Here is a 25,427-nt window from a genome sequence, read left to right as displayed (position 1 = left end):
GTAGTTGAAGAAGCCCTTCTTGTTATCCTTGACACCCCTTGCCAGTTTTAGTTCCAGGCAGGCCTTAGCTTTTCTCATTGCATCCCTGTATACTCTGACTGTTCCTATATTCCTTCCAAGTGACCACAGTCCCTTTTTCTACATAAGCTTCCTTCTTCCATTTGAGTTTTTCCAGAAGCTCCTTGCTCATCTATGCAGGTCTGCTGCCTCCTCCTTTGCTTGATTTCTTACTCATTGGGATGGACTGATCTTGAGCTAGCAAGAAGTGATGCTTGAATATTAACCAGCTCTCTTGGACCCCCCTACCTTCTAGAGCCCTAACCCATGGGATTTTTCCAAGTAGTTCCTTGAAGAGGCCAAAGATAGTCCAGGGTTGCAATCCTTATTGCTCTGCTTCTTCCATGCAGGATCCTGAACTCCACCATCTCATGCTCACTGCAGCTAAGGTTGCCCCCAACCTTCACATCCCCAACCAGTCCTCCTTTGTTGGTACAAGGTCCAGCAGCACCCCACTCCTCATTGGCTCTTTGACCACCTGTGTCAAAAAGTTATCATCGATGCTCTGCAAGAACCTCCTGGACTGTGCACGCCTGGTTGTGTAGCCTTTCCAGCAAATATCAGAGTGGTTGAAGTCTCCCATGAGAACCAGGGCCTGTAGTTACAGTGAAACTTGCAGTGTTTGATCAAACTAATCGGTAACATTTTTTGAGGACTAATGTGTGATAATATTATGTAACCTATTATAGATAGGTTTCTTTTCAAATTTTTGACGACAGCTAAATAATGCTTGCCCACAGCTGTTTGTTTTTGTAGTAGTACCAGTGGTGGTCTCAGCAGCATTGGTGTTGGCAGCATCATGGGTGGCAGCAGCATTGCCTGTGGGGGATTGGCAGTGAGTGGAGCAACACCTCACACCTTATTCCATACCATATATTACATATAGGCTCTGTACTTTACCAGCTGTCAAATTAAGGATTCTCCCCCAGAGTCAGATTCCCTTGAGGTACATATTGTACCTCACCATCCTCCATCATCACACACCAGGTATGTCCAGGTCGCTGAGCAAAAGCAATACCCCGGACAGGTTTACTTTTGCCTGAAACAGGATCAATCCAAACATTTTTACCCAGCAGGTTCCTTTCACACACCACAGGGACTTTATCCCCATCTGCAGTATGTAAAAGGTCTGACTGAGCAGGACCAGCCCGATTGATGGATCCCCTGGTATTAACTAACCAGGTGGCCTTTGCCAAATTTTTATCCCAGTTTTTGAAAGTTCCACCCCCCATTGCCTTCAGGGTAGCTTTCAACAGACCATTGTAACTTTCAACTTTCCCTGAGGCCTGTGCATAGTACGGGATATGGTAGATCCATTCAATACCATGTTCTTTGGTCCAGTCAGTCGCAAGACTGTTTTGGAAATGAGTCCCATTGTCTGACTCAATTCTTTCTGGAGTACTGTGTCTCCACAAGATTTGCTTCTCAAGGCCCAGGATAGTATTCCTGGCTGTGGCATGAGGCACAGGATATGCCTCCAACCATCCTGTACTTGTCTCCACCATTGTAAGCACATAGCGCTTACCCTGGCGGCTCTGAGGCAGTGTGATGTAGTCAATTTGCCAGGCCTCTCCAAACCTGTACTTGGACCACCTCCCTTCATACCACAAAGGTTTCAACCGCTTTGCCTGCTTAATTGCAGCGCACGTCTCACAGTCATGGATCACCTGTGCAATAGTGTCCATGGTTAAGTCCACCCCTCGATCACGAGCCCATTTATATGTTGCATCTCTGCCCTGATGACCTGAAGCATCATGGGCCCATCGAGCCAGAAAGAGCTCACCCTTGTGTTCCCAGTCTAAGTCTATTTGGAACACTTGAGCAGCCTCATCTGCTCGTTGGTTGTGTCGATGTTCCTCAGTGGCTCGACTCAGAGGCACGTGTGCATCCACATGACGCACTTTTACCACCAATTTCTCTATTCGAGCTGCAATGTCCTTCCAGAGGTCAGCAACCCAAATAGGTTTACCCTTTCTCTGCCAGTTGTTTTGCTGCCACTGCTTCAGCCAACCCCACAAGGCATTTGCTGCCATCCACAAGTCAGTGTAGAGGTAGAGTCTCGGCCACCCCTCTCGCTCAGCAATATCCAAAGCCAGCTGGATGGCTTTGACCTCTGCAAACTGACTTGATTCACCTTCTCCTTCAGCTACTTGAGCAACCAGTCATGTAGGACTCCACAGGGCAGCTTTCCACTTCCGGCGGTTCCCTACAAGACGACAGGAGCCATCGGTGAAAAGGGCAAATTGTTTCTCAGTCTCTGGTAGATGATCATATGGTGGAGCTTCTTGAGCTCGTCTCACCACTTCTTGTGGTGGCATTCCAAAGTGGGTGCCTTCTGGCCAGTTTGTAATTGCTTCCACAATACCTGGATGGTTAGGTTTCCCTATTCGAGCTCGCTGGGTGATTCAAGCAGTCCATTTACTCCAAGTCACATCGGTGGCATGATGAATAGGAGAGATATTATTCTGGAACATGAATCTTAGCACTGGTAATCTGGGCGCCAGGAGAAGCTGCGCTTCAGTGCCGATCACTTCTGAAGCAGCTCTAACTCCTTCATATGCTGCAAGTATCTCCTTCTCAGTTGTTGTGTAGTTGGCCTCGGAACCTCTGTAGCTCCGGCTCCAGAATCCCAAGGGTCGACCTCGAGTCTTCCCTGGTGCTTTCTGCCAGAGGCTCCAGTTGGGACCATTGTGTCCAGCTGCAGTGTAGAGCACGTTTTTGATGTCTGGCCCCATTTGAACTGGTCCAAGGGCCATTGTCTGCACAATCTCTTTTTTAATCTGCTCAGAAGCTTTCTGTTGGGGTCAGGACCCCATTTGAAGTCACTCTTCTTTCGGGTCACCTCATAGAGGGGTTTCACAATTTCACTGTAACATGGAATATGCATTCTCCAGAAACCAACAGTCCCTAGAAAGGTTTGAGTGTCCTTTCTAGTAGATGGCGAGGCCATAGCTGTTATTTTGTTAATCACATCCATTGGGATCTGGCGACGACCATCTTGCCACTTGATTCCCAGGAACTGGATCTCTCGCGAAGGTCCCTTGACCTTGCTTCTTTTTACAGCAAAACTAGCATCCAGAAGAATTTAGATGATCTTTTTACCTTTCTCAAAGACTTCTGGTGTGTCACCCCACACAGCGATGTCATCAATATACTGCAGGTGTTCTGGAGCTCCACCCTTCTCCAGTGCAGCATGAATCAGTCCATGGCAAATGGTTGAGCTGTGTTTCCACCCCTGGGGCAGTCGATTCCAGGTGTACTGGACTCCCCTCCAGGTGAAAGCAAACTGTTGCCTGCACTCTGGTGCTAGAGGAATAGAGAAGAAGGCATGAACAATGTCCATAGTGACACACCACCTGGCTGCTTTCGACTCCAGCTCGTACTGAAGTTCTAGCATGTCTGGCACAACAGCACTGAGCGGTGGTGTCACTTCATTCAGGCCACGATAGTCCACTGTCAGCCTCCACTCGCCATCAGGCTTTCGCACTGGCCAGATAGGACTATTGAAGGGTGAGTGAGTCCTGCTGATCACTCCCTGGCTCTCTAGTTGCCAGATCACCTTGTGAATGGGGATCAGAGTCTCTGTTGGTGCGATATTGGCGTCTATGCACTGTTGAAGTGGCAATTAGCACCGGTTGGTTTTCAGCCTTCAGCAACTCTGCTAGAGAAGGGTCATCTGAAAGGCCAGACAAAGTACGCAGCTGTTCAGTGTCCTCAGTCTCTACAGCTGCTATACCAAAGGCCCACTGGTACCCTTTTGGGTCACAGAAATATCCTCCCTTTAGGAGTCTATGCCAAGGATGCATGGAGCATCTGGGCCATTCACTATAGGGTGCATTTGCCACTCCTTACCAGTGAGGCTCACATCGGCCTCCACAACAGTCGGTTGTTGAGATCCTCCTGTCACTCCAGCAGTAGTGACGGCATCTGTCCCTTTATGATTCGATGGCATTAGAGTGCACTGTGCTCCATTGTCCACAAAGGATTTATATTTTTTTATCCACACAGTCCAGTAATCTCGGTTGTCCCTCTCCTCCCCCTGGCTTGAGGCAGAGCACCTCTAATATTGAGCATTAGAGGACGATGCGCCATCCTGGGTGGTGATTGGTGCAGCCTACTTCTTGGAAGAACCATCTCCTGCCTTTGTTCTGCTTAGTAGCTCTTGCACACATAACTGGAGAATATCAGTGGGTTTCTTGTCCCAGACTCTCATGTCCTCTTTAAAATAATTTTGCAAGAGACCACACAGGTGGCATCACAGTGGGTCCTGTCTCTCTCACTTCTGTCTTGTAGCAGGACGTCTCTTATTAATGGCTGCAACACGTGACCAGTTGTCTCTGGGGAGATTCTGGGGTTTACCTCCCCATCTGTTTGGCATCTTATTATTTCTGTCAGTCATTTGTTCAATGGCTGAGGTTTGGAACTGAAGGGGATCAGAGATGATGTCTCCATACCGTCGTGCTTTGAAAGCCACCTCACGCACAGTTGGTCTTGCGTCATCATCAAAGCATCCCATGAAGGAGAATATATGGGCATGTGCTGCTGGTACAGCCTGAGCAAACCTCCGGAACATTTGTGTGTCACACAGAACATCATCAGTATTTGTAAGTGGATTTTGTTTGAGCCAGGATGAAGCCAGGTTTCCTTTTACTTTGTTTTTTTCCTTCAGTGAGCTTTCTTTTAACTAGTAGCATAGTGTTCCAACTAAGGCTGATAACAGTGGAATGTTTTTCTAACTGCAAGGTCTTCAAGGTCACACCTTCACTCTGCCAGCTCAGACACTATGGGGAGATCTATGATCCCCCCATAGGAGGCTGAATTAGACAGATAGCAAAACTGGCCAGAGATATTCCATTCCATATATCTACGTAAGCTCAGAGGAAGGTCAGAGATCACAGAAGATAACTTCCTTCCTCCTTCCCTTCTCTTCCATCCATGGCCGGCATCCGGGGAGGACTCTGTCCATCCATCACGTCTAGCTCTCCTGACCCTCATCACTGTGTTTTCTCCAGCAGCAACTCTGGGATTTCTCGGGACTTTTCCCAGCTCAGGGGAGTGCTGGGGGAGTTGCTGGGGGTGGGGGGAGGCGAGAGGCTCTTGCACATACCTGAACATATTTGTATATAATTGTACATATTTTCTTTTATCATCAGTGTTTAATTAAAGCTGTGTAATTGAGTTTTCAATCCAGCCAAGTCTCTCTCTTTTTCTCTCTCTCCTTCCCTACCTGGGTGGGAGGGGGAGGGGATCGAGAGCATTGTTGTTGGACCCGAGTCAAACGCTGACAAAAATAGAGAATATCAAATGTTGGCCTTATTAGTGCAGTGGTAATGTTCAATGTGAAACTCATGATGTCTGAAAGACTTGCACACTCTATAACATCATAACAGTCAAGTCTTTCTGGTCATTTGGGTTCTTTCATAAAGAGTAGAAGCATGAATAGCAGAGTTTATTGCTTTAATTTTGATATTTCTTTTTCCCAACTCTGACCAGACTTTAAATCCCAGCCTGAGCCATCCCCAGTTCTGAGCCAGCTGACCCAGCGACAGCAACAACAAACAGAGGCAGTCCCTCTTCCTCCTCCTGGGCTGGAGTCTTTCTCCTCCCAGGTAAAACTCCATGAGCCATCACCAGTTGTCACCTCTACAGCTGTTACCAAAATGTTACAGCTCCCAACTATATCTGTGGATAACCAGACAGCGACTGCCCATCAAACCCAGCAGAAACAGATAAAACCACCAAAACGGAGGATAACTCCAGCATCCAAGGTGGGTAATTGAGTAGTGGCTTGTCCTTAATAAAGAAATAAACATATAAAAGCTTGTATCAGCACTAGTGTGGCCAGCAGGACTAGGGAAGTGATCGTCCCCCTGTACTCGGCACTGGTGAGGCCGCACCTCAAGGACTGTGTTCAATTTTGGGCACCTTACAACAAGAAGGACATTGAGAGGCTGGAGTGTGTCCAGAGGAGAGCTACCAAGCTGATGAAGGATCTAGAGAACAAGTATTAGGAGGAACAGCTGAGGGACCTGGGGCCGTTCAGCCTGGAGAAAAGGAGGCTGAGGGGAGACCTTGCTTTTTACAACTCCCTGTAAGGAGGTTGGAGCCAGGGGGGTCGATCTCTTCTCCCAAGGAACAAGGGATAGGATAAGAGGAAATGGTCTCAAGTTGTGCCAGGGGAGGTTTAGATTGGATCTTGGGAACAATTTCTTCGATGAAAGGGTAATTAAACACTGGAATAGGCTGCCCAGGGAGGTGGTCAAATCAACATCCCTGGAGGTGTTTAAAAGACATATAGATGTGGTGCTGAGGGACATAGTTTAGTGGCAGTGTGCTAGGTTAAGGGTTGTACTCAAATAATCTTAAGGGTCTTTTCCAACTGAAATGACGCTATGATTCTATGTTTCTATTCTATATATAAGTTGTTAGGGAGAAGGATAGCTAAGACCATGGTCTTTTTCTTGTTTATAAGGCAGGAAATTTTAAGCTTGGTGGTTTTTAGGTCCAAAATACAGTGATTTTCCAAGCACGTATCTGATTGCTCTATGTGGAAGATTACTGTTGTTGAGTGATTTTGGACTGACTTAGTAGCCACAAGATGAATGTTGACTGAAAGGGGATGGACACGAATGACACTTTGATATTGTAGAATACTTATTTGTAGAGGCTTACTCTTTCTGCTCCAGATCAGGACACAGAATCGACAAATCAATTTCAGGTTACAAGAATGTAGTTAACTTATGTGATGTAAACTGGGGGGTTGTTGTGGATCTAGTTAGCAGTGAAGGCTGAGGCAGTAACTGAAGAAGCCTGTAGTTAAGGGAGTAGAGGTTGTCAGTTACTGATATCTTTAATGCAGATAGTGAACTCAAAGGACTTATGGAATATTTTTTTCCCTCCTTTAAGATTCCTGCCTCTGCAGTGGAGATGCCTGGATCAGCAGATGTGACAGGGTTAAATGTTCAATTTGGAGCTCTGGAGTTTGGATCAGAGCCTGCACTCCCAGAGTTTGGATCAACTTCAAGCAGTGAGAATACCAGCCAGGCAACCAACAATAGCTTGTACTCAAAATCTGTAAAGTATGTGTGAGTTCCCCTTGTGCATTCTTACATCTTCTTTAAGGGGTCAAGTTTGTGCCAAAAACATCAAGGCACCTGTGGAGGGGGAAATATGATGACTTGTAAGGCTAAGTGTTTTCTGTGGATGGCATCTTAAAGGAGAAATTTGTTTTCTAATGACAATCAAAATCTCCCTTGATGGGTTGATGTGAAGCTGGAGATGACATGAATGTAAATAACCTTTTATAGAATTGCTTTATCATGTTTAATTGTCCTGATTTTCAAATTTGTTTGAGGGTTTGTACCTCGCAATCTGAATTTTTCTGATTTTGATCCAGAATAGATGACCCTTGTACCATATATGTGTGGCAGTAGATTGGCACCAGATTCTAGATTTTATGCTCTTATGGAATGAGCAAAGAAGCCAGGCTTTCAGTATGCAGAAGCTCTTACTGAAATGCTAAAGTAGCCAGTGATAAATGCCAATGTACCAGTAACCCATTTTTTCTTCCTTATTCATTCAAAAAATGGCTTCAGTAAAAAGCTTCCTGCATGTTTTTTTTTTTCCTCTTTGCATAGTTAATTCTTTTAGACTACTACTCTAACATTAGAATTCTATTGTAAACAAAGACTGGGTGTTTCTCATAATATAGTATAAATAATGTAGATTTGACTACATGTTTAAGGTAATTCTAGGTAACTGTATAGGAGCTGATTTTTTTATGGTTTTTGAGATGTCATTTACCAATTTGATAAATAATTTTTACTCTTTTCAGTGATCCTTTGAATACCTCTTTGCCAATATCCAATAAGGTACAGGAGTCCACCTACACAACCTCTGCCATCACCTCTTCAAGTCTGACCTGCTTATCTCAGAGCACTAGCCCAGTAACAACTTCTTCCTATGATCAGACTTCTGTGCATAGCAGGATAGCATACCAAAGCTCCATGGCTCCGTCTGAATCAACCCCTGTTGCAGTTATGGTGAGTGAACTTCAGAAATAAGACCATGAAAAAGGTGAAATATTCTTATCCATGTTAGACTTGTATTAGTCTGCTATGTTAATATTTTAACAAAGCCAAGTGGTATTTTTGATTCCCAAATCCACCCTGTTATGTTTTTTATTTTCCTACTGTGTAGCCATTTTTGTATTTGGGATATGAGAGCCTCTAATTTTATGGGATTTGACATCTTAAACTGCTGTTTAACCTTTTTTCTTAGTAACACTTAACATTCTAGTTGAATTTCCTTCCCTGAAGCTTAGCTTTTAAAAATGAACTATTTTTGCGTGTAAATATTAGTCATGGTATTTTGCAATAACATGACAGTTTTTATCCAAAGGTATATTATTTATTAAATTTATATGGCACCTAGCAAATGGATCCCAAACTGTTTGTGCCCCTCCAACATTACTCTTTTGTTGGATTTAAACAGCAATGGAAATTAGTTTCATGTTTTATTTTAAAAAAACATAGGGAGAGGTCTAATCTAGGACAGAGAGGATCTCTCTCTTGAAATATTCAGAAGTACCTACTTTCTTTGTGTATGGAATGTAGTTTTTTTTTAAGAGAACTTAATTAAATGTTTAAGGAACTTGTGAGAATTTGTAAGTTTATTTACTTCTGGCCTTTGTTATGTAATGGCTCAGTCACACTTCTGCACTAGTTCATATGTACTGGTGAGGATCAAGCATAGACTATCCACTTCTGTACTCCAGCATTATCCAAAAAACAACTGGTGCTTCTTAAGTCTTATCTTTCAATAGGAAAAAAAATGGCATCTTTGTGTAACTTGTATAGTTAAAATTGTGAGTTGCATTAGATCAAAAGCACAACCATTTCCTATATGATAATGCAATTCTTTCTTTCATATCGGTGTGAATCTGAAGTTTATGTTAATTACAGTATATGGGAAGCTCTCCTGCTGATGGGTGTAGTATGGGCAGTGTATGGGATTCTGTATGTTCAGGATACCTTGCATTTGTGACAATTTATTATGTAGTTTTGTTAAAGGCAGTAAAAAGTTATTTTTGGCCTTTTTTTGTCTTTCAATATAGAATGAATATAGAATTTTGCATAAAACATAATCAGTGTGTGATTCAGTCTGAAAATTATATATACTTCTAAGATGATTTATTCATTAATTTCTCCTTTGTTTACAGAACGGGCACAGCAGCGTTAGAACACAGGCAACTCTTGACAGTAAGTTTATAAAGCTTGGGTTGTGCACAGGATTTTCTGGTCTTTTCTTACTATTTGCTGTGTACACAAGTGTAGCACTGACATGTGGTTTAAAGTTTTATATTGTTTTCACTGGTGATTTTTTGGCTGAGTCATTTGAGTTTATTTTGTACTTGCATAGGATAAAGAATCATAGAATCACAGAATGGTTTTGGTTGAAAGGGACATTAAAGATCATCTAGATCCACCCCCCTGCCATGGGCAGGGACACCTCCCAGTAGACCAAATTGCTCCAAGCCATCCAACCTGGCAGAGAGGGGCATTCACAACTTCTCTGGACAACCTGGGCCAGTGTCTCACCACCCTCACAGGAAAGAATTTCTTCCTAATGTCTAACCTAAATCTTTCCTCTTCCAGTTTGAAACTGTTCCGTCACATCCCATCACTCCCTGCCCTTGTCCCAAGCCCCTCCCCAGCTTTCCTGGAGCCCCTTCAGGCACTGGAAGGTGCTCTAAGGTCTCCCTGGAGCCTTCTCTTCTCCAGGCTGAACACCCCAACTCTCTCAGCCTGTCTCCAGAGCAGAGCTGCTCCAGTGCTCAGATCATCTTTGTGGCCTCCTCTGGATGGGCCTAGGACAATTCTCTGCTGCCAACTCTCCACTGGAACATCTCTATGCTGGGACAACTCTCTGCGGATCAGCAGATGACACGACTGTGCTGGGGTCCCGGCAGAGAGTTGGCAGTGGAGAGTTGTCCCTTCCCGCCTCTGGACTCACTGCAGCAGCTCCATGTCCTTCTTGTGTTGGGGGCTTCAGAACTGGACACAACACGGCAGGTGGGGTCTCCCCAGAGCAAAGGGGGAGAATCCCCTCCCTTGACCTGCTGGCCGTGCTTCTTTTGATACAGCCCAGAATACAGGCTTGCTTCTTGACTAAAATGGAAGTATGAAAGCAGCCCTATTAAATCTACAGACAGAATTAGAGAAGTTGCTGTGCTGCTGTTTTTTCTTCTGAATTTATCTGTCAAAAATCAATATAAAAAAAAATAAAATAAAATAGAAAATAAAACTTAATATAAAGTTTCTTAGCAATTCTTCCTATCCATTTAGCTATAATGAAACAGTCATGTTTTTCGAATGCACCTCTCACTGGGTATACTGCTACTTATGTCCTGTGACAAGCCTCTGGGGAATCAATGTGACAAACATGCTCCTTTTGCCGGGTGGCTTGCTACCTTTCAGTGGAGTAACAATAACACAGTACTGGCTCTGATACAGGCATTGCTGTTATCTTCATTTTGGCCTGTTTTTGAAGTGCTATTTTACTTGTAGCACCCCTATAGCACTCTTCCTGGAGTTAAGATAACTAATATTCACTCTTTTGATCTTTATGTGCTGCTCTGTGGAAGTTTTCAAAGGCAGATATGTGAATTAACATCTTTTGGAATTCCAACACTTCAATTTTAGGTCTATTCTCCTCTTAAACAGAGGAAAGAGTTCATTAGTGGGACAGCCTTTTTATTTTATACTTCTGAGTAGAAAGAAGTTGAGTACTCAGACCTGTAAACAGTGTTTTGTTAGCGCCAAGTTCAATTTAAATGAGCAGGAGTTTATATACCCAAAGAGTTACCACTTAAAAGATTGTTATATATAAATACAATTTTTCAGTGGAAAACTTTCTTACTCTCTTGTACAGAATTAATAAACAATTTATGAAATTCACTACAGGACTTGCCTTTTTGCTATGGAAAACAAAGATTTGATTATTCTTAATATTTTTATAATTATTCTTTAATGGCTTTATTAGTCCCTTTTTCCATGCCAGTTTCTTTTGAGAACACTTTGGGTTTTTTCTATATCTCCAGCACATAAACTGGAATCAGTCTTCTTCCATGTATCTATGTCATGCATCCAAACTATTTTTAAATTCTCTCTTCTTAACATGTGAAAGTACTGACCTTTTCCCTTCTCTATGTGCTGATAATATTCTTGTTCATCTCATCTGTCCTGGTTTGAGCCAGGATGAAGCCAATTTTCCTTTTTCCTGATTTTTTTTTTTCCTTCAGTAAGCTTTCTTTTAACTAGCAACATTCTGTTCTAGCTAGGCTGGTAAGACTTTGGAATGTTTTTGTAACTGCTGGGGCTTCAAGGTGGCACCTTCACTCTGCCGGCTCAGACACTACGGGGAGATCTGTGACCCCCCCGAGGGAGGCTGAGTTAGACAGACAGCAAAACTGGCCAGAGATGTTCCATTCCATAGAGCTACGTAAGCTCAGAGGAAGGTCAGAGATCACAGAAGACAACTTCCTTCCTGCTTCTTCTTCCCTTCTCTCCCCTCCATGGCCGGCGTCCAGGGAGGACTCCGTCCATCCAGCACCACCGACCCTTAGGCTCGAGCTCTCCTGACCCTCATCACTCTCTGCTTTCTTCAGCAGGAGCTCCGGGATTTCTCAGGACTGTTCCAGCTGAGGGGAGTGCTGGGGGAGTTGCTGGGGGTGGGGGGAGGTGAGAGGCTCTTGCTCATACCTGAACATATCTGTATATAATTGTATATATTTTCTTATATCGTTAGTGTTTCATTAAAGCTGTGTAGTTGAGTTTTCAATCCAGCCAAGTCTCTCTCTTTTTCTCTCTTTCTTTCCCTACCTGGGTGGGAGGGGGAGGGGATCGAGAGCATTGTTGTTGGACCTGAGTTAAACGGTGACATCATCTTTGCTGCTGTTGTCCTTTAATATCCAGATCTCATGCTTCCTAAACCCTTAGTTCAAAGCATGACTGGTGATTTATAATTCTGACCATCCTACTTGTCTCTTGGTTTTCTGTTGTTAAATAAATTTCTTTGCCACAGGTTTCCTGCAACACGGTCTCAGCCATCAGATTACAGGAAAATAAATAATTTAATTGAATGGGCAGCCATAAGAGCAGCTCGAGCTGGGTGCCTCCAGAGAGGGACCTAGAACAAAGAAATCACTAGGCATTTATACCCTTACAATCTATACACCTGTTCTTCACACACTGTTCATGTGCCTTGCACATATCTCTTGGTCCAATGGTAATTTTCTGGTTTGGGGCCGTCTTGTTCCTTATTGGATTCTTTCTCTGTCTTAAGGCAGGCCATTAGCTGTTCTTATCTGGATGGGTTGCAGCTTCTGCTGACAGTTGTAGCCTTCTTATCTTCCAGTTTGCACTGGTCTCAGGACCTTCTTTCACTTAATTAAGCAACAGTTTAAGATAAGTTCAACTTCTCTAGGTGAAAGTTCACAGCTTGTTGCTTAAGGCTTCAGTAACTTTAGCTACTGATTCTAAGCTAGACTATTCAGACAAAATGATACAGTTAAAAGATACATAAAGATAAAAGATACATTAAAATAATACAGTTAAACTTAATTTGCAACACTTTGTCTTGCACATCATGTTCCGGCATCTTGTAAGGGGTCTTAATGAAGATGGTGATTCTGTCCCTTGTACTGAGGATATCTACTTTTACTTCAAGAAGGGAACCCTGTTCTAATTGTATTGAGAGTTGTAAATGTTATGTACTTATTTTTATATTTATCTTGCCAGGAGATATCAGGTGATATAGTTGCCTTCTTCATAACTATGTTTCTGTTTGTCACTTGAATTACCTTCTCTGTTGTCAGTTACCCTCATACTTATTGCTAAGGCCAAGACCTCTTAATTTCTCTTTGCATAGCACCCAATTGAGCAACCTGACCTGGGTCATTTAGCAAGGAAACTAAACCAATAATGTGAACAAACTGTGATGTGTAACTTCCAAGCACATATCTCACTTTTATTAGGTGACTATTCTAAGACTGTCTTCACGTGCATTGCAAATTAGTAGTGGTAGTGGGTAGTGGTCTCTGATGTGGTATGGAAGCATGGCCCAGCAGAAGGCAGGGCTCAACTCTCTTGAGTTTTATTGGTGGGTGAGTGCCTCTAATTCTGTGTATTATCTTTGGAGGACAAGAGATAAGTGTAGAAACAGCAGAGAATTATGTTGGGCAGTAGAGTTGTTCAGTGTCTTATTACAGTATAGTGATTCTTTGGAAAGGCACATCTGTGGTAACCAAGTTCTACTCTGTATAGCCTAAAAAAGTAATATTAATGCTGAACGCTGTTTGTTATCTAGGTCAAATAAAGTAAGACAATTTTTAACAATTTTTCTTAAAAGTGCTTAATGCTGTGCTCAATTCTGACCTTTTATTGTTGCTTCCTTTATTTTACTGCATTACACATTTGACTCTGTTCTCCAAACTGGTAAATTGTATGTGCCCTTGTATTCCAGTGATCTAAGTCTCAAACATCAAAGGTGCTGTGTAGGTTGGAATGAAGAAGCAGAGCTATAGAGATTTGAAAAAAAAGAAGCAGAAAAAAAGAAAAGCAGATTTGTACAGTGCCTAGAAAAGCACAAATTACTTTTGTTTGAGGAACCAGATGCAAGGAATTTTAAAATGAGGATTGACTTGTGAGCAAAAGTTAGTAATCCAGATAGTGGGAGGTTAAGTGCAGAAGACTGTAGTGAAAATTATAAATCTATTGTAGATTAAGACCTTAAAGGGAAAAAATGATAGTTCTGTTGCTGTTTGAATTTTCATTAATAGCCAGATTGTTTGATACTATTACTGGCTCTTAATGGTCAGGTTTTTTTAAACTGAGGGGAGGATACAGTTGTGTTCCTGGATCCAGGAACACATTCTGGGATGTCAGATATGCTAGAATTTGTCCTTGAATGCCTCTTTTTAACTCATTGCAGCTACTTCATCAGTTCCAGCGCCTAAGACAGAGCCTTCTCCTTCACTACCTTCTGCTGGTTCTCTGCCTAGCATGGTATCCACCACTGCTTCACTTCTGCCTTCAGCATCACAGCACCCAGCAACGTTGCCCAGCTTGCCTCAGCCCAGTGATTTGGCCAGCAGCTCACTTTCTCAGTTAAGCAGGTACAGTAGGAGTTGTGATAAACTGAAAGGGGTTCGAGGGTGATTGTGTATGAGGCTGTCAGACACCAGGGTCCCCTTTTCTGACATTAACTAGAATTAGGAGAGAGATTCAGAAGAGACCGAGATGTTTCTGGTTGCAAGGGACTAGGACAATTTGGCGATCCCGCCGCCGCCTTCCCGCCGGCAGTTTCCTCGCCGCCGCTTCTAACATCCGATCGGTAGATGGCGCTCGTTCAGCACCCCCGCGCGGCAACGCGCAGCCACTTGCCCCGCCTCCGCCTATCCTCTCTTAGCTTGTAGAGTCCCTGGGCGAGCCCAGCGCGAAGCAGCCGGGCAGCACAATAGGGCCGGGGCCGGGGCCGGGGCCGGTGGGGAGGCACGGCGGGCACCCACGAGCCGGTGGGAACTCCCTCCTTTTAATTCTTTCATTAAAAAGTCGTTTCGAATTATATAAAGCCCGTGCCTGCTATCTATTGCTCCCAGTTTCTATTTCTAGTAGTAAGCCCTTTCATTGCATTACACTGATAAATACAAGTCGGGAGAGTTGTGGCCATAAATACACACAGGACACGAGTGGCAGTCACCAAAGTGCTTCCAGCCCAGCTTCTGGCAGTGTTGTCCTGAATGCAGGGTCCATCACCCAGTGTGCAAGAAGCCAATCTGCACACACAGAGTCGAGATACCTGCTTTAATATGCAGGTCTGCACAGAAAAGGGAGCAGGGCGGTACTCCACAAAGCAAGCTCAGTTTCCCGAAATGCAAGTGCTACTTTTACACCCAAAAACATGAGAAAGAACTTTAACATTATTCTGTCACTGGCACACACGATTGGTCACTAACCCCTCGCTTCCATTTAAAGTGGCAATGCTCAGGAATTTCACTGTGCCTGCTCAAAGAGTAAGGGGCTTGTTGTTAGTAGGGGTCCCTCTAGACTGTGGCTGTGAATTTTAGTATGCTAATGGATCATTAATATATTAATAAAGGAGAAAAAAAAAATAGCACAGGAAAAGCCCAAGCTCAGGCCGATAAAAGGGCAGGCTCTCCCACCAGGCTGTGCTCAGGTGGCTGCTTCCCCCCCATGCCCAGAGCTGCTTCCTCAGCTGCTTCCTCCTCCTCTACCTCCCTCCTCCTCTACCTCCCTCCTCTTCTACCTAATGTAATCACGGCAGGGGGGAAGCAGCATTGTTATCTGCCAAGGATAGGCTGTGACGGTGACGACCTGATGATGGCAGCAACAAATCATCCCTATCCTCTTGCTTCAATAATACCAGCTAAATTAGCTAGATTGATTCCCCCACTTTGTTTTTCCTGCTTTTTACACAATGTTTGCTGTTTGTTTAGTGTTGTATGTTTGAAAGAATTCCTTAACAGTTTACTTCCTGGCTAGTTTTGAAATATTGTAGTTTCATTTATATTTATATTTATTAAAATTTAAAACCAGAAATAATTCCACAAGGGACAGTATGTGTTTATTATTTTTCTAAGACATTTCCTTAAGACACTTTGAAAGTGTCTTAAGTAATTGGATGTTCCGGGAATTACATTTAGCACAACGTAGCTCTATCTGTAGGATTTTTCAATGCCTGTTACTTGAGCTTCATCCTCAGGTACGTGACATCTGAGGCTATACTGGCTGAGTTATATTTTAATACTCACCTTTGTACTGTATTTGTTAATATATGAAACTAATTTGATGGACTATCATGGGGGTTTTTTTTCTGTTTCACAGCTGGGACATGGTTGGTTCTCTTTTAACACACTAGTGATTTCTGTTAAATAAAATGGTAAATGTGTCAAATAACAAGAATTACTCCACTCACATTAGAAACATATTCTCCCAGCATTTGTTTGTTGAAAAGCTGTGTACATTGGTAGAAATTTTAGTTGGAGGATTGATGATGTACTCCAGCATCAGTATTACTGATTGACACTAAAAAGATGATTCCTCAATTCCAAGCATGTCTGATATGATTGTGCTGCTGTTACTGCCAAAATTTCACAGGCCTGGTCAGCTAGGGAAAAAAGATGGTGCTAAAACAGAGTTGCTTCCTAAAATGAAGTTATCTGCAGATGTTTTTCATCAGGGGATTATTTATTTTCATATTTTACATTGTATGTATAAAATTTAAAATTGAAAGTTGTGATTAATCTTTTCAAAGAGGAAATGGCTTTTGGTGGAGTGTAGTGGCATGAACCAGCCTAGATTAAATTGCCAGATTCTGTAGTAGTATGTCTAATTTTTGGGCTGTCACGGTTTGACTCGGGATCGGCGATTGAACCAGTGACAACAATGCTCTCAATCCCCTCCCCCTCCCACCCAGGTGGGGAAAGGAGAGAGACTTTCCCAATTGAAAACTACACTAGACAGCTTTAGTGAAATACTAATGATAAAAGAAAACATGTACAATTATATACAAGAATGTGCAGGAATGTGCAAACCCCTATTGCCTCCCCCCACCCCCAGCAACTCCCAAGGCATCTTCTGAGCTGTGAGCAGTTCTGAAATGTCCCAGAGCTGCTGGAGAGAGTGGCAGAGCAGACAGGAGCTGAGGGGAGAGTTATGAGGGTCAGGAATGCACAAGCCTGGGGGTCGATGGTGATGGATGGACGGAGTCCTCCCCAGACACCAGCCATGGATGTAAGGAAAAAAAGGGCTTGACTTCTGTGATCCCTGAATTTATACCGAGTATATTATGCCAAGTATCTTATGGGATGGAATACACTCTTTGGCCAGGTTTGCCATCTGTCTAGTCTGCTGCTCTCTATGGGAGGGTTGTAGATACGACTCTTCTGCTTCTTTAGTGTCCGAAGCAGCAAATCTAACAAGGGGAGCAAGGTGTCCGTGGTCTCTCAGCAGTAACTATAAACATTCGGGCATTATCAGTCCACTGGCTGGTAAACTTGCTGCTAGTTTCAGCAAGTGTGCTGATTAAAAGAGAGTTCACTGAAGAAAAAAAGAATCAGTAAAAAGAAAATTGGCTTCATCCTGGCTCAAACCAGGACACACCCCTACAGACAATTTTGTCTTTAATATTGTATTCTGTGTGTATATGTGTATGCACATACCTACAATTTTTATTCTAATATCCTACTACCTACTCTCTGTATGTACATATACATATGTGTGTATATACACATACATATGTATATTAAAAAATGTTATAGGAAAAAATATTTGTATTAATTATTTGCAATTTCTTTCTAGCTCCCTTTCCAATCATCAGGGCAGCCTCTCCCCTGCCTCAGTGTTGTCTTCAAGCACATCACATGCAGTAAGTCCTATTTGCATTTCAACAAATGTTCTGGCATATAGTCAGTTCATCTGATGATTAAGACCGTCTCTTAAAGCTCATTGTGTCCCAGTATGCTAAGAACTGAAACAAGAGTCTTATATCTGGGAAAAAGGACTATCAGCCCTCTAGTGGTAAAAAATGTCTTTACTACTTGTCAATTGTACTAGATCAAGAATAGCTATTACAAGGACTTGCCAGTCACACAATTGTAGAGGAAATTTTCATGACAGCAAGGGGGATGGAATAAAGAAAGAATTTCTTGTAACAAATGTATTAAAATTAACCAAACAGCAACTTTAGAAGTGGCTGTCTGAAACTGCTAAAAAATGTGAACTGTTAGCAATCTCCACCGGAGAGGTTATCTTGCAAAATGCAGGTGATGGAATGATACATGTCATGACAAATGCCTCATGACAGATGATTTTAGAGTTTACCATGTTGCTTTGTTGTCACTTATGTATTTAATGTATTTAAGAAAACAAGGCAAATGGTATTGAACACAGTGCTCTAGATGAGCTTGCACAAATGAAAGTCAGAGAGACATTTCCTTGTTCTGTGATGAAGTACTTCTGTAAAATCCCAGTTGGGGTGAGCAGATAGGTTACTGCTTTTTTTTATGCCTGTATTTTGGTTTGTAATGCTCCAGCTCTACTGAATATGTAACTTTAAAATTCACACTTATCCAAATGTCCCTTTCTGTTGTCAGAGTTGTTTTGGCTTCTCTGTGTTGATGACACTTTTTTGCAAGTGTGATCAGCTTACAGCTAAGACACTGTATTGTGCTGGATTCAAACCAGGAACTCCTGTAATGCATCTTGTCTGTGTTTCAGTTTACCACATTGACTCTGTTGTGGGGCACTACAGTTTTAATCTTTTAAATTCTACAAATGCATTGAGGAAATCAAGATAGCAGCATGCTGTATTTTGAAAGCAAATAGAATCATAGAATCGTAGAATCATAGAATGGTAGGGGCTAGAAGGGACCTCTGAAGATCATCGAGTCCAACCCCTCTGCTGCAGCAGGAACACCCAGGGTAGGTCACACAGAAACGCATCCAGATGGGTCTTGAAAGTCTCCAGAGAAGGTGACTTCACAACCTCTCTGGGCAGTTTGTTCCAGGGCTCCATCACCCTTATAGTAATGAAGTTTTTCCTCATGTTGAGGTGGAACTTTCTGTGTTCCAGTTAACTTTTTTTTAAGAATATAGAAATTTATTTAACATAATGAATACTGGCTTAAAGGAGTATACAAGCAAAGGGCAAGAAATAATGACATTTGAGTTACTGTGGTATAATTTTATGATGATATAGTGGGTTGAATTTAAGTCTCATGTAATAATTTTCTTTGAATACTTAAAAATCACAAGCATGCATTGTAGTTGCTTGCTTGGTACATAGATAATGCATATATTTTTATTTTGCATGAATTGCTGTTACTTAAAAGATTGTTGGTTTTGGTTTTGTGGGTTGTTTTTTTCCCAGCATCTTCCACTGTGGTTGATTTGCTCTATGATCCTCATTCTTTTTGTCTCCTTTCCAGCACACTAGTGTTGAGAACACAACTTCGCTCCAGCCCTCAACAACCTTTTCAACCGTTTCAACCTCAGCCACTAGCACCACCTCTTCCGTTGTCAGCATGACAAGCAGTATGAACACTACAAACAGCCTTGGCCTGAGCGTTACCAGTGTGTCTATACCAGCTGCTACCACACGGGCAACTCCTTTAGTGTCTTCAGGTTTGCAATAATAACAGATCACATGAATAGACAGAGGACTTCAGTCAGCAGGGCTGTCAGTTGAGCATCTCACCAGCCATAGCTGTCCTAAGAAATTCACACTAGCATCTTGAGCATGCTTTATTTGCTGGCTTATAAAATAAAATTGCTTGTTTTTGTGTATTTGAAATATTTCTTAAGGTATTATGTGACATTTATATTGCATATTCCATCCCCAAAGACTTTTATAAATAGACACCAGAGCAGTTCTGTCTTTGGAAGTTTTGGGCTAGGAGATTTGCCCAGTTTGTATTCCAGATTTTGGTCAGCTCTTGACTGAGTTCACATTAGCTTTAATTTCAGTCTTCTCTGTGACTTTAATTAATTTGGTAGTATCAAAATATACTGCAGCATCCTCATTATCATATGCCACATCCCTACTGCCACATCTACAGAAAGGGAAAAAAGTATTTGATGTCTGGGTCATTCCACAGCAAACAGCACTTCAGAAAAAGGGTCCACAGAGAGAGAAGGTGGGGGAGGCTTCTTGTACTGAAGTGGAAGCGATGCTAAATTCTCTCTTGTTTCTCTAATCAACCTGAACTGCTAAAAGGAAATCCTATGGAGAGAAGTGAATGATTTAAATATTAAGATCAAACTGGTTACAGAACGTTTTCTCATTCCAATACCTTGTAAATTAAGTGTCTGATGACTGGCCAAAATGCATTTTTTTACTCTTCTGCTTCCTAGCACTGCTTCATGGAGGCAACTGAAACTGTTTCGATCTTTTTCTCTTTGCTATTCCCAGCTGCAGTAAGTCACCCACAAAAAGTACACTGGCAACATTTAGTGTTTTCCAGTCTATTGCTGGTGATAAGGGGGAATGTGTTGACAGAGCATAAAATTATATAATTTGCTCTCTTAGATTGTAAACAATGCCTAAATTTTGCCTTCAGGAGACAACTGAGAAAAGGAGAAGTTCTTGTGATTCTTCTAATCCTCTTGGACAAAGTAAATTACAAAATCAGACTGTTCTCTGATGGGACTGTTTTCAGTGTCAAGTAGCCTTTACTTTCCCTTCCTTGAGGCATGGTTAAACTCTTTAGGCTATTTTGAGCCTTTTCATCAACCAGCACAAAATTCTTCTGCGTAGTTCTATTCTTTACAAGCTATGACAGTGCAGCCACCAGGGCTTGTGAGCTATCTTGTCTCAAAGCTGAAGCCTTTTCTTTTCTAAAGGCTTGTTAAAGTGTCTGTATTTTGATTCTACAGGGAAAGCTCCCCCAAACCTGCCCCAAGGTGTACCTCCCTTGTTGCATAACCAGTATATTGTGGGACCTGGAGGACTTCTGCCTGCCTACCCAGTAAGCAGTTTAATTGTTCCTGTCCTTGCTTGCTTAACCCTTGGTGCAAGTGGGCCCTCCAGACCTGCTGCTGTCTATGCCAAGGCATTTCTATTGGAATGTTGCACCTAGAATTCTTGTTCCAAATGCTGAAGAATATGTAGAATGTATTCAGTGAGGGTTTACTGTTGATAGAAAACTGCAGAACTGTAGGTACAGGCCTGATTTGGCTGCTGCGTAGCTAACTAAACATGCGTATCGCTATGGTTTTCAGTGGTATCAGGTTTTAGGCCCTTTGAGTAAAATTAGACTCGTTCAGGTTTGTGTTACTGGTTGAAATGTGCCAGTGTCCTGTCAGTCATACTTTGAAAGACTGCACATAGTTTTTTGATGCCTGACCAGAGTCAACATATTTTTGGTTATCTTTTTTTTTTTAATCAGAAACTTTATTCTAATAATTTTTCTGTATCACACTGAATGTGAGGGCATACCATAGGTTGCTTTGTGGTCTAGTCATTAAATCTTAAATCCTGCTATTCTCAGAAGCAATGACTGAAGCAAAGAAGGCTTTTGCTCCTGCTCCAAAATCTGAATCCCTGTAGATTTTTCACAAGTTGATGAATGATGCATCTGTAAAAACAGTATTGAAGATGAGACAGTCATACTCTCCACAGAGGACTGCTATCACCAAGAAACATGAGTGACAATCCATTTTAAGCTTAGTTCTACTAGCTTTAAAATGCTACAGTGCACCATGATAGCACAATGAGATGTAAAGCTTGTACCAGGAAGGGACAACTCTCCATTGGCAGCTCTCCACAGGACAATTCACTGCCAAAGCCAACTTGCCCTGTGGCATCTGCCGATCTGCAGAGAGTTGTCCCCGTGGAGGGCTGTCCTGGCATAGAGGTGTTCCAGTGTAGAGTTGTCCTGGCAGCAAGCTGTCCAGCGGAGAGTTGTCCTGGTGGTGAGTTGTCCATGGTGAAATGTACTGCGAAGAGTTGGCGACAGAGTTGTCCTAGAACCTAACTGTACACCTTTAAAATAGACTGGGCTGAGTTCAAACTCTATTTAAACCTCCAAATTGTTCAGTGTCAGAGAAAAGTGTTATAATGATTTTTTATTTTTATCTGTCTTTAAGCAGATATATGGTTATGATGATCTCCAGATGCTTCAATCCAGGCTGCCAATGGTAAGTTTGTTTTTGTTTTTTTTGGCTTGGTTTATTTAATTTTAAACAAGTTATATTCAGTGTTGATCATTTGTGCAACACAAATTGGTTCATTTGATGGTGATTAAGAGCTTATCCTTATGTTTTGTATTCTGTTTATTTTTAATATTCACGGTTTCTCTAGGTGGTGTAAATTGATATAGAGCAACTGTTGCATCATGCATTCATCCATCTGCAAATTCTGTAAATAGAAGCAAGCGTGCTCTGTGTTTTTTAGTGGAGAAATTTTTAATTGTTGTAGCAACAGTATGACATCTTGTCTAGTTGAAATCTGAGTGTGAATGTTGTATACTATGTGGAGGAAACATACAGAGGGAAAATCAGGTTAGAATCAATTTAGAATGATTTACACAGGGACTGGAGATGCAAAAAGGAAAACCTGTTGAGACATGAGGTTCAGAGTGGAACCCCTTGCTTTCTAAACTCCTTCCCAGAGAGAAGTCTGGGTGCGGCTGGATCCAAACTTAGTCCCAGACTTTGTCAACAGTTTATGGCTAAGGTATTATGTGTTTTTATAGCTAAAGGATTATATGTGCACACCTGATTCTCTATATCACTTAGCTAAGATTTCAAAGTTTCACCATGATTATTCCCACTTCACTTACCTTCCATCTGGGCATCTGGTGTTAGTTCCCTCCAAAGTTTGAACCCTTGGTTTCCCTGAAGCAGACTCTCAGGCATTGGAAGCTGCTGTTGATGGTTGTGGCCTCTGTATCTTCTGATTTATGCTGGCTCTGGAGGCCCCGTTTTGAATAAGTAGGTGCATGAAATTTACAGCTTGCGGCCTAAGGCTTCAGCAAATCTAGCTACTCATGCTAAGTAAGTAAAGCTAAGCAAACAGCATACTGAATCACAATATTATAACTCTAAGAGATTAATTCTATTTAAAACTTACTTATTTCAGCTAAGCATAGTTATTTCTTTTAACATTGAGAGGCGTCTCTGCTAAAGGGGAGAGTTGTGTGGCATGCAGTCCAGTTGTTGTCCAGGGAGAATTCAAATTGGGCTTATCCAGCCATCTGTTGTTGTTAAAAGATCTCGTTGCTTTGAGGAGCACCCTTGAGAGGCATCCCAGCTCAAGGGGGAGTTCATCGCCGTGCAGCCACACTGCCTAACAGGAAGAGTTCAAAAGTGGCTTGCTTAGGCTATCATATTTATGGGATAAAGTGGTTGGCTCATAGTCAAATTTCATATAATGGGAGAGGTATGCACAAGACTCCTTGTACCCACAACGTATTGGTGTTCATTGTGTTGCTCTGTTCCTTTGTGGGTTTCCTAGATGAGTTCTTATCCCGGCTATAGCTCAGGCCTTTACCTCCTTTGGAGTCTGTAACAAACTGCTGCTGGTTTGGTTAAGGGAGGGGTGAGTGCATCCATAACAGAGCCTCAGCCTAGATTGTGGAAAGGTAAGTAATTTTGTTTTCAGAGAACTAGGTGTCAAGGTTTGACTAAGGATCGGCAATTAAACCAGAGACAATAATGCTCTTGATCCCTTCCCACTCAGGTAGGGAAGGAGAGAGATAATGAAGGAGATTTTCTGGCTTGAAAACTAAGCTAGACAGCTTTAATTACACACTAATGACAAAAGAACATATGTACAATTATATACAAGTATGTGCAGGAATGTGCAAACCCCTGTTGCTTCCCCCCACCCCCAGCAACTCCCACGGCATCTCCTGAGCTGTGAGCAGCTCCAAAATGTCCCAGAGCTGCCAGAGAGAGTGGTAGAGCAGACAGGAGCTGAGGGGAGAGTTATGAGGGTCAGGAATGCACAAGCCTGGGGATCAGGGGTGATGGACAGTCAGAGTCCTCTCCGGATGCTGGCCATGGATGGAAGAGGAGGGAAGAAGAAGCAGAAAGGAAATTGTCTTCTGTAATCCCTGACCTTACCCCGAGCTCTTGTAGATATATGGAATTGAATACTTTGGTCAATGTTGCTGTCCATCTAGTCCACTCCTCCCTACTGGAGGGCTGTAGATATGACTCTTCTCCATAGCATCTGAGGCGGCAGAGCAAAGACACGACCTTGGCATCTCAGCAGTAACATAAACATTCCAGCGTTATCAGTCCACTAGCTGGAAAACTTGCTGCTAGTTAAAAGAGAGCTCACTGAAGGAAAAAAAAATCAGTAAAAGGAAAATTGACTTCATCCTGGGTCAAACCAGGATACTAGGATATCCAACTTGGAGAGAAAGTCTGGTAGTATGTAACTGAGAAAAGTCACAGGATTAAGTTATGCAGTGTATCCATAGAGGCAGAAATGGAGCAATGAGCAGTGATCTGGAAAATACGTATCACTGAATTAATGACATAGTTAAAGGTCCAAGCCAGTATCAGGTTTTACATGTGGAGTCTGGGGATAGCCAGAGTCAGATAGTCAAAGGTGAGTACAGGGATGTCCCAGAACAAAACCCCGTTCAGCTGCACATCCTAAATTAAATAAAATTTAGTGCATTAATGAAGATTTTAACTACCCAATGAAGGCATGATCCTTGGAAGAACTGTTGACTGAAATGAATGGGTTTATTTTCAGAGCAGCAAAATGACAAAATATTTGCATTTCTGGGGCCAGGAAAGACATTGTTACATTGGCAGGAGACAAAATGTTTTCTAGGAGTGCTGTTCAACTTTTATCAGCCCGCACTTCCCATCTTTTTGCTCAATTTTTGGTTGCCCTCTGGGCAGGAATGCTTTTTCCATGTAGCCATATGATAGGGCCATGCAGGGGCTGGAGCAGAGCATGCCTCTTGATGGGGAGGCTTGGTTCTGAGGGGCTAGGAGCTGAGAATTATTGACATTATTTACATATGGTGACAGCAAATTGAGAGAAAAAATGAATGGGTAATACTTAATCTAAAATAAATACAGTAAAGCACACGGAGAAAAAAGAAATAGTAACCTGTCCATTCAGTCCCAGAGTAAGACTGAACAAGATAAAAAGTTAACAATTCATACCTTGTCTGTGTTGCCCTGGAATAGTTCATGCTGCAAGGTGTTTTCAAGCAGCGCAACAAGAGAGTTGTGAAAAATGCCTTAAGTGGCAAGAGTAGCCGAACTCAGCCTAATGAAAATTATCTCTGCCATGCCGCTCCTTTGTCTAAACTGGGAAGAAAGGTGGAAAATGTTGAGATACAGGCCAAAGAGGTGATTCTGATGACAGTGGCTAAACCCTGGCAAAGGTTTTTCAAAGAGGTTGAGGAAAGTGCATCCTTGGAGAGGTGCCAAAGAGAAGAGTGGGCACAGGATCTGCAGAGTCCTGTTTGGAGCAGGACTTGGAGTGTGTTGAGTGGAGGTCTCTTTCCCCCCCCATCCCAAAGACTCATTCCTGTGTTTCTGAGACAAGAGGCACTGGCAAACTTTTTGCAACAGGTCTTTATTTTCTGTCAAATAAATAGGTGAAAAAATAAAAACCCTTGTCAAAATAAATAAGTTATGTAAATAGATGAGCAGTCAGTGGAGGCTCAGGGTTCAGGGCCGTTCTTGCAGCAGCTCTTGCCATCAGTCATGGGAGGTGGGAGCACAGAGTTAGGGATGGGGTGGTGGTCCAGAAGTGGTGATGGCAGCATGGGTGGGGCTGTGTGGGTTGTTTGGGGTTGTTGGGCTAATTGCACA

At 42.5% G+C, this 25,427-nt stretch overlaps 1 protein-coding gene and 1 non-coding gene across 9 annotated transcripts in view; both read left to right on the top strand.

Moving 5' to 3' along the window:
- LOC127396380 (ubiquitin-associated protein 2-like) overlaps positions 1 to 25,427 on the top strand; it is a 114,414-nt gene that overhangs the window by 67,735 nt on the left and 21,252 nt on the right. For 3 of the 8 annotated variants that reach the window (XM_051643990.1, XM_051643985.1, XM_051643989.1), the window contains exons 14-22: positions 5,551 to 5,825; positions 6,964 to 7,142; positions 7,892 to 8,099; positions 9,278 to 9,317; positions 14,050 to 14,233; positions 17,439 to 17,505; positions 19,067 to 19,262; positions 20,514 to 20,605; positions 21,726 to 21,776. In XM_051643990.1, the coding sequence (XP_051499950.1) occupies positions 5,551 to 5,825; positions 6,964 to 7,142; positions 7,892 to 8,099; positions 9,278 to 9,317; positions 14,050 to 14,233; positions 17,439 to 17,505; positions 19,067 to 19,262; positions 20,514 to 20,605; positions 21,726 to 21,776 (1,292 nt within the window). The remainder of the gene's footprint in view (positions 1 to 5,550; positions 5,826 to 6,963; positions 7,143 to 7,891; positions 8,100 to 9,277; positions 9,318 to 14,049; positions 14,234 to 17,438; positions 17,506 to 19,066; positions 19,263 to 20,513; positions 20,606 to 21,725; positions 21,777 to 25,427) is intronic. The other 5 variants (XM_051643992.1, XM_051643988.1, XM_051643991.1 and 2 more) reach the window with 3 other exon arrangements.
- LOC127396389 (small nucleolar RNA SNORD121A) lies at positions 6,560 to 6,637 on the top strand. The gene has a single exon (XR_007891992.1). It is a non-coding gene; the product is annotated as a small nucleolar RNA SNORD121A (small nucleolar RNA).

Source organism: Apus apus (genome assembly GCF_020740795.1).
Source record: "Apus apus isolate bApuApu2 chromosome W unlocalized genomic scaffold, bApuApu2.pri.cur SUPER_W_unloc_1, whole genome shotgun sequence".
NCBI lineage: Eukaryota > Metazoa > Chordata > Aves > Apodiformes > Apodidae > Apus > Apus apus.
The sequence above is the reverse complement of the archived record's forward strand: the minus strand, read 5'-3'. Positions and strand labels throughout refer to the sequence as shown.